The following is a 9,753-nucleotide window of genomic DNA, read 5'->3' as shown; positions in this document are numbered from 1 at the left end:
CTGTGAAGTGATTTCAAAATGCAACACCTTTAAAACAAAGTTAAACTACAAACTTGGGCTATATGAAAAATTCCACTATCATTGGTAGTTATTTGCTCCTGTGACAATTGATGAATGGGAGTTGTATTTTCAATGGTTTGGAAATTTGTATTGGTACCGTTTAGGATTCGTTTATGTTATAGCGTCGATGTTATAATGAGAATGTGGCTTTCTTTGTCTACACGTTTGCCTGAAAACTTACAACAAAACATGTTGCATGTTGACTGATAATCCTAAGTGCTAGGGAGCATAATCCAGTCATGATGGCTGGCCTGAACTAGGTTTAAAAAAGCGTGAGGCGAACAAAAGCGAAGAGGTCCTCATTCGAGGCGAAAAACGAACGCTTTTTAAACACGAGGCGACCGTATTTTAAAAAATATGTAATTATTTATAAGCAACATATTATACACAAACCACATCATAATATATATTAAACGTATGAAACATCAACATATATATATCCCAAAATTCCAAACATAGTGTAGTATAATTTTTTGAGTACCACATTACTCGCCCAAAATATCAAAGTAGCATAAAAACAAGTTATCGAGTACCAAATTACTCATAAGTGTTTCCAAAAGAGCACTATTCAAAATTGTTTCAACTTTCAAAAGTTTATTGCCAAATGTGAAAAGTCTAGAAATGACTAATTATAAAGGTTAAGTTGAAAATGGGTTAACTGGTCGCTTTTTGTACATAAAGCCTTCGCCTCCTCGCTTTTCGACTCGCACAAAAGCGCAAAAAGCGTTCGCTTTTTTAACAGGCTTCGCCTTGGGTAGGCAAAAGCGTTGAGTTGTTCGCCTTAGGTCGCTTCTCGCCTCACTTTGCCTCGAGCGCGTTTTTTTAAACCAAGGGCCCGAAAGACGGCTACATTTTTCTCATGCAAAACCTTTTGTCAATCACGTCACAAGGTAGACAAACGCAGCTCGAAAAAAACCGCCCGCAAAAACACCATTTTGGAGAACTGCCCAATTGCAGGCATAAGTAACATAACTTATCTATGTCGGGTAGAAATAATGTAAAATGCTATCCTTAACAATATAAATGTTAGACAATGGTAAAATAATGGATCGTTTATTCATTAATAATGCATTACAATATATAGAGATTGAATGCAAACCCTAGAGACCTAAGATGGGCCCGTGGGCTCACACTAATAATACATAATAATAATAATATAATCCAATACTACCCCGCAGTCGGAACGGAAGGAAACCAGAAGTTCAGACTGGGAAACATAAGGAAAAAAACATAAAATAATAATTAAGATAAGCGTGCTTCGATCGACATGGAAATCCAAACTTTTGCCAATGAATCCATACTTTGCTTGATTATATTATCCGTGGGCTTCAATGATACATCCATAATCCTGCAAGAAACGCGAAATTCGAAGGGGTAGCGGCTGGAAAAAAACTAACTAGCAGCGCGGAGGCGGACCGTAGTCTTGCAAGCAGCGTGAAAGAGGACCGAAGTCCAATGAGCGGCGGACCGAAGTCGGCGGCAATAATAGGGACCATAGTCCAATAAGCAGCGGACCGAAGTCGGCGGCAATAAATAAAAACAAAAGAAAGCAGCGTGGCGCCCGGCGCAAGGTCCAACTTGACGGAGTAGGATCAAACAAATTAACTCAAACCATTTTTAGGCGCTGACACAAGTCCCGCAAACAAAACTTCATCGTAACGAAGATCAACATACGTATTGGAGTGGTAGCAATTAATTCACTTTCGCTGCAAGGTGATAATTGAAACTAATTTCAACCACATTTCTTAATAAGACAAAAACAAATTCATATTTTGATTGTACAGCCCAATGCACAAAATGCCTGAATGAGACAAGAGCAAAGTAAGTTTGATAGCAAAGTCAACCTTAAACAGTGGCAATGAAAATGTTTCGAGCGATAGCAGCGATGAATAGTAGCAGATCTAAAAAAAGATTTCATTGAGAACAACAACAGAGACCTTGAATCAAAAACGAAGCTTTATTAAAACGATAAACAAAAAATAGAAACTAAAGAAAACAAAATTGAACGGCGGTCGGACTAGGGCGGCGGCAATGGCGGCACGCCGCCCTGTATAGGGTTTTTCTCAAGTGACGGCTAGGGTTTGGTTATTTGAGTATGGCGCTGTGGAAACGGTATAGAGCCTAACCTGGCTGTAGGGGTGTTCTTCGGGTTTGTTTTTCGGGTTTTTCGGGTCGGGTACTTCGGGTTTTAAAATTTAAAATCTTAACCCGAAACCCAACCCAAATCTCTCACGGGTTTTTCGGGTTCGGGTAATTCGGGTTCGGGTTTTTTCGGGTTGGGTTAATCGGGCTTCGAGTATCCTAGAAAATAATACAAAAAATTTAAAAAACTTCAATCAAAAATTAAAACAACATATTCTTATTTGCTCGTCGCAAGTAATCAAATAATAAATCAACATAACTTGATAAAGTCATAAAACAACTCAAAAGAATAGTAAAACCAAGTAACTAACTCGAACCATAATCGTCTTCAATCAGACGTGATTTGGTTGTTTAATTACGGTTGCTATTAGTAATAAACAGAAAACATAAATTAATAATGAACAATCGATCCATAATAATTGGAATGAGAACAATCGATTAGGCTCAAATTCTGATAACTTTAGTGACTAAGACTCATCCTATTATACTTAAAAATATAGTTAATTTTAAAACAAAAATTTTATTCGGGTTTTTCGGGTTGACCCAAAACTTATAAATCAAACCCGAAAACCAACCCGCATTACTTCGGTTCGGGTTCGGGTTTTTCGGGTCGGGTTAGTTCGGGTTCGGGTGGAGGTTTTTTCGGGTTGGGTTTCGGGTAAAAATGACAGCCCTACCTGGCTGTGATACCATGTTTAACAATGGTAAAATACTGGATCGTTTATTCATTGATAATGCATTACAATATATAGAAATAGAATGCAAACCCTAGAGATCTAAGATGGGCCGTAAGCTCACACTAATAATACATAATAATAATATAATCCAATAATAAAATGTTCCAACTTATGACTTCTGACATTTTAATTTTATCTTTAGTAATTGATATACAACTAAAACTAGCTTATGTGTTTGTGCTTATATTTGCTGCAAAGTAACCATAAACAGATTTAAATGACCCAGCGTGCCGGCATAACGCGCCGGGTACATCTCTAGTTTCCATAAAAGAAACGTAGTCAACAGGAAAAGTAAACTTACTTAGAAACTTGAATTTATTCAGATTACAAACTAACTTAAACTACCAAACGATTCAAGTGGGAAAACATAGAACTAATTGACACAAATCGACGTTGTTTCATCCGCAATAACATCACCCTCCACCACATCAACCTTTCGAGAATAACACCCTTTCAAAACATCCATGTAACTATAGTTTTGATGATTTTCTGTAAAACCAGAAATGATGGGATTACCCTTCACCAACATCATCCATCCTGTACAATTCAAATCATGATTCAAAACCCTAGAAACCGAACCAATTTCATTGGTAAATTTTTCATTCCGCCCTTGAATCACCGTCGTGTTCACTAACCAACCACCTTTAGATGATCCCAGTCTGGCTGCTACGGTGATCTTTAGAGGATATGTCTTTTCAATTACAGTTTCTCCTACTGAGTGACCCTTGTTGTCTGTGATCTTCACTTTCGTCTTCGTTTTGATCTTCTGCTCGAGTTCTTTTCTAGTTCCATACTCTTTGAACTTGAGCTTGTTTGTGAACTTGATTTCTTCGGTTACTTTGGTTTTCAATACGCCTTTGCTTGATTGTACTAAACGAGTAGATGATGTGCTTCGTTCTACTTCCGTCTTAAATTCACCATCAAGACCTTCAAACTCATACTTGTGTTCGATCTCCATTGATGGAGGTTCATACTCCATGATCGCTTGTACATTCGAATTATCCAACCAAACATGCAGATTTGCATCCACAAGCCAAAAGGATATACCATTAGATATTCGAATCCCGATTGAATGATTGTGGCAGTCTGAAAAAAGCCCTAAATACGAAGTCAAATCGATATCGTAAGATGGAAGATCAAAAGCTCCAATGGACACAACCGGCTTCCAAAACAAAGGATTAATTCCTCCAGGGAAAATCACCGGAAATGGAATCACAGTTCCAACTAACTTCCCGTCAATCGTCACCAATACTTCGCGGTATGATCCCTTACCGCTTGTGATCGGTAGATCGTTAGCTTTTATGTATAAATCCGGAGGATTCATGTACCAGAACTCATCATCTCCATGAAACGAAACGTACAATTCAAGCACCGCTTTGTAAGCTTTAGAAGAAATTTGAACATCCTTCGTTCGAGTATCGGATTCATCATGAATTCTAAACCAAAATCCATCGTTAACACCTCCAGATATCGGAATAATGACATCCGCAGGGGTATTACCGTCATTTTCATAATTCTTAACAGAAATCAGTTTTCTACTCGGTGAATGAGCTTCCGCGGTATCCGAGTAAAACAAAAATGAAACACTAACATTATAAACAACGTTAAACTCGTGGTTCTCAACAAGGCTTTGGAAGAACACAGATAGTGTGAGATTATGCTGTGTAATAACCGAATAATACCTAGTGACATCCTTCCTAACGTTCCAGAAGACTCCGTTATAAGTGGGTTGAGCCGTACTCGTCCGCAAGAGCTCTATGCCGCCAATCCAGACTCCGGCAATGCCGTTATCATGTTGTTCGCCTTTACATGCAACTCGGAACTCAAGAAAGAAGACGCTCCATTCGCATGTGTCCGGAGGTGGAGTGTAGTTAACGTTAACGGAGGTGGTGTTTGTGAAGGTGTGGTTAAGGATACTGGTGGAGCATGCTGGAGTGATGTTGTTGGTGGGAAGTGGGAGTGTGAGTTCCAAGTATTGTTGAAGAGGAGCCTCATTTGTGTCGTTAGTTGAGTTTTGGTTAACGGAACTTGACGGAGATAACGGAGGTTTTAGGGAGGATTGGAACGTGACGGTGAGGAGTAGAGGGAGGAAGACGAGGAGCTTGATGGCGTTCATATTCGTTTGCCTTCTGTTTCGATTTCGATATAAATGCTACTTTTTATTATGAAATATACTCTATTATGAATCCATAAACTCGAATACAGATTAAAATACTCAAGGTGAAGAAGATAGAAGTGATTTGGTGGTCCAAGATATTTCAGTACGTATATGTTGTGCTTTGACTAGTGTAAGTGTACACTTTGGAAGTATTCATCTGATATCTGACACTTATAACAAACTCAAACACAAAAATCTCTCTCTCTTTTGTAGTTTGTTGGAATGAGACAGCATTCAACAATAAGCGATTTTGGGAAGTTATATCTCTCTTTGGTTTAATTCTAGATCCAATGCATGTATTCCATTTTGGATGTTTTGTTTGGATCCGTGCTTGGCTCTAATTTTGTGTCACACGTCAATTGGGTCTTGTTTATAATTAATACATGGCCGTTCAGAAAAAAAAAAAAAAAACGAGTTAATTGCACTCACGCTTATTCGGATATGAACTTATGTAAAACATATATTGGTGACAAATAAAATCAAAGGTTAATTAAATGCTTAAATTGGTGACATATTTTTCTTCTTCAATTAATGATTAGGGATGATATTTTGTTGTTTTGTTAGGTATCTTAAATGCTTAAATTACTAGGCATTGGCTCGTTGAAATAATTCCTATCAAAACAAGTTATGCTAGCACATGGAAGAATATTTACAAAATAGAATCAGATCTAGAACAGCCGAATAGTAAAATCAGAAATCTCATCATAAACAAAGTTAGAAAAGGGAATTATCTTAGATTTTAACTAAACTGTTAGATCGGCCAGGCTCCACTTTGTGACCAGTTTCTTGTGTTGCATAATCTGGAATTCTTAAAAACGTCTAACATTGAATGTTGTTATACTATAAAGGGAAGGGCATTAACATTGTTGGTGAAGTTATTCTATAAAAGAGAGAAAAATAAAAAGGATAAGAAAGATTTATAGTCACATAAAAAAATCTTTAAAAAAAAAAACAAACAAAAATCATAACTCAAAATTTAATACAAAAATAAAAAAAAGTAGAAACACGAAAATGTTTCCACCGTCTTTCTTGTTCTAAAAAAAAAACACAATGTTGAGGGAAAGATAATTATGTCTTTTTGTTTATCATTGTGTTTTGTGTTTACTTTCGTCATTAATTGTGTCTTTTTTTCTTGATATTGTGTTTTATTAGTTAACATTGTGTTATATTTTGTTCGGCATTGTGTTATATTTTGCGATTTATTGTGTCTTTTGTTCATTTTCGTTATTGTGTCTTTTGTTTCTGCATTGTGTCTTTTCGGGTTTTTTATTTATATTTTAAGTTATGATTTTTTTTAATTAATTTTTTGGAATTTTTTTGAGTGGTTTTTGTATGACTACAAATCCTTCTCATCCTTCTCATTTTTGTCTCCCTTTATATTTTAACTTTTCCCTAACATTGAATGGCAATGGAGATGGAATCAACATCGCCTCTAATTGTTAAGCAATTGATCAGCGCATGGTGCTTATATTTATATATTAACTAGTTGCATTATCCCGGACGTTGCTGCGGGTAAAGCCAACCTAAACGCATATATAAAATTATATCATAGCAACGAAAAGTCATGCTTAAAACGTGTGTATTTACAAAACATTTGGTGGTGCCATATTTACAGTATATTTCCATTAGGTTTGTAGCTAGTATTTACCAAAAGATCGTAACTATTTTAGATATAAAGGATGGTGTTTCGTGATTCTGGGATTTACATTTGACTTCATATGCCTATGGTTTTGGCTTTTTGCGCCGCCTCCTGCCTTTTTCATCTGTAGAGTAAGTAGTGGCTTGTTAGTACTTATTTAGCTTAGAGTTTAAGCACCTGATAATATCATTTGATGTGTAAATAATAAATAGAATAAGACTCATGTTTGTGGCCCAGACGGATCAAACAATCAGATCAAACACACAAACAAACAAGCGAACATAAGATATTGGGGTGACAACCCTCGACTCTTTTCATATAATCAAACGAACTTAACAAACAAACATAACTTCACGAACATACAAGGAGAAGAGACTTCTCTTGACTCTCTCAAATAAAACTAATAATCTAGACCCTATTTATAGACCTACTAAACTTGCTCTTCAAGCCAAACCTAACTTAGAAAATAAGGTAAACTTATTCTAGAATAATCCATTTTAAAATAAACTTACAAAACAAACCCTCAACTTTATTGATAATTCAAGATTATTCTTCATTCACACCCTTAATCTTGAATTGCTCATTTTCTTGCTTTATTCCTTCTTTTCAACTGACCATAATATACTTGCTTCACCGATTTTTCAAACTTAGCATTCGTTCCTTCTGTGCTTAACTTTGAAGCCACATTGCTATTTTCTTTCTCAACTCGAGTCTTCTCATCAACTCGTTCTTGACTAATACTTTCACGAACTCCAAACAAATCATTTGGAATCGTTCCAAACCGAATATCCTTCACTTTCATAATCGGTTTCACATCATAACTTACTTTCTTTTCAACTTCAAAGTTGTTACGATTACAACATACCTGAAGCTTGATGTTGTACGTCTTATTCAGATTTCTCTGAACCTTCATTAACAATCTCTCTTTCTGATCATATAGCCTCAATATTTCATTAACTATTTCAATCTTACATCATTTTTCATCCAACTAACCCAAGCTAAGAAGATTAGTCTTCAACTTAGGCATATAGAAAACATCATAAAACGTTTTCTTTTCACCAGTCTTACTTACCACAGTCACATTACCTTTACCTTTGATTTCAATCTCGGATCCATCACCAAACTTCACTTGACCCGAAAATCGTTCATCCAAGGTAGTAAAAAACTCTTTCTTTCCTGACATATGATGACTTGCGTCATTGTCTAAGTACCACGTTCCTTCATTCTTTTCATCCTTTTCAAACACACCAGAAATAACCCTCTCTTCATTCAAACTTACTCTCTTTATTGAACAAACTGCCATGAACAAAGAAGAAACAACATCATCTTCTTTCTTTGTCAATTTCACTTCTTCTTTTCCTCTGCTTGGCTCTTTACATTCATTCGAGTAGTGCCCAATCTTATCACAGTTGTAACACATTACATACTTCCTTCTGTCTTGCCATTCTCCTGGGTTCTTTTTCCGGTATTTAACCCGTTCATCATTCTCGCGTTCATCATTCCATCTTGGATTCCCTCTTCCTCGTCCATTACATCTTTCACGGCCTCTACCACGTACTCGGTAGTTTTCAACTTTCTTTTCGGTTTGGGTGAACATGAGCTGATTTTGGGATGAACTTCCATTCACATTCTTGAACTTGTTTCTTTCTTCATATGCCTTTAAACGTCCAACCACATCTTCAAATGCCATTGTTTCGATGTCTGCGAGTAGCTCTATCGAAGAAACAACTGGCAAGTATTTATCTGGCATAGAGTTCAAGAATTTTCTTACCAAAACCTCCTCTTCAAGTACTGCTCCTAAGCTCTTGTACTTTGACTGTACTCCACCCAACTTCACTGCATAATCATCAATACTTTATGTCTCGCCCATCTTCAATCCATCTAACTCGGCTCTAAGCATTTGAACACGAGCTTTCTGAGTTCTTTATGCACCAAGATAACGAACTCCTAACGCTTCCCAAACATCTTTCGGTTTTTAATACCTGGACATCTGAAGCATCACGTCTTTAGGTAGGGTTTGGAAGATAACACCTAACGCCATAAACTTATTTCTTTCTTCAATTCCAGTTCCCTTTTCCTTATCAATCGCATCATGCAAACCATTCGCACCCAAGATAATTTTCACCATAACCAACCATGACGCGTAGTTGGTCGAAGTTAGCTTCGGTGCTTGCAAGACAAAACCACCTATTGATTCTTTCACTGTTCCTGAGCTCCCTTCTTTATCACTAGCCATATCACAATGCTAACGTGGTCGATGATTCAAACAGTTTCTGTTACTTGAAAAAAAAAACCCGTTTCAAATAGCTCCCCCATAAAAATAAATAAATTGCTTCAACTTTGTGTGCCGTACGAGACAAATAATTGGGTTAATTAATTCACACAAAAGTTTCAAAAGAACACATATGGTGTTTAATTGGCGGCTAAAAACAAAAACTAAAACTTTCTAGACACTGTGAATTTCAATATCTCCCAAAAGAATATATTATCACTCCTTTAACTTCTTGGTCAACGAACAGATTAAAAAGTAATCGACTTCTCTAACTTGTGATGTAACCCGGGGATTGTAACTCAATCGAACAAAGATTTCAAGAAGGAAACCCAAGAACTTCTACGAACAACGAGCCTAAGCTCTAATACCAATGCCCAGACGGATCAAACAATCAGATCAAACACACAAACAAACAAGCGAACACGAGATATTGAGGTGACAACCCTCGACTCTTTTCATATAATCAAACAAACTTAACAAACAAACATAACTTCACGAACATACAAGGAGAAGAGACTTCTCTTGACTCTCTCAAATAAAACTAATAATCTAGACCCTGTTTATAGACTTACTAAACTTGCTCTCCAAGCCAAACATAACTTAGGAAACAAGGTAAACTTATTCTAGAATAATCCATATTAAAATAAACTTACAAAACAAACCCTCAAATTTATTAATAATTCAAGATTATTCTTCTTGTATAACTTCTAAACTTATGAGATTTTCTCACCATTTCCTAGGCCTT

General features: G+C 36.4%; 1 protein-coding gene across 1 annotated transcript; it reads right to left on the bottom strand.

Moving 5' to 3' along the window:
* Positions 1-3,312: 3,312 nt before the first annotated feature.
* LOC143555941 (peptide-N4-(N-acetyl-beta-glucosaminyl)asparagine amidase A-like) lies at positions 3,313-5,055 on the bottom strand. The gene has a single exon (XM_077045401.1). The coding sequence runs from the start codon at positions 5,053-5,055 to the stop codon at positions 3,313-3,315; it is 1,743 nt and encodes a 580-aa protein (XP_076901516.1).
* Positions 5,056-9,753: the final 4,698 nt, after the last annotated feature.

This window comes from Bidens hawaiensis, unplaced genomic scaffold, assembly GCF_021521415.1.
Source record: "Bidens hawaiensis isolate Kalapana, Puna unplaced genomic scaffold, B.hawaiensis_p1.1 tig00018415_1, whole genome shotgun sequence".
In the NCBI taxonomy this organism is placed as follows: Eukaryota; Viridiplantae; Streptophyta; class Magnoliopsida; order Asterales; family Asteraceae; genus Bidens; species Bidens hawaiensis.
The sequence above is the reverse complement of the archived record's forward strand: the minus strand, read 5'-3'. Positions and strand labels throughout refer to the sequence as shown.

Excerpts from the sequence above, each read along its gene's own strand:
- LOC143555941 (XM_077045401.1), bottom strand. The coding sequence starts at position 5,055 with ATGAACGCCATCAAGCTCCTCGTCTTCCTCCCTCTACTCCTCACCGTC.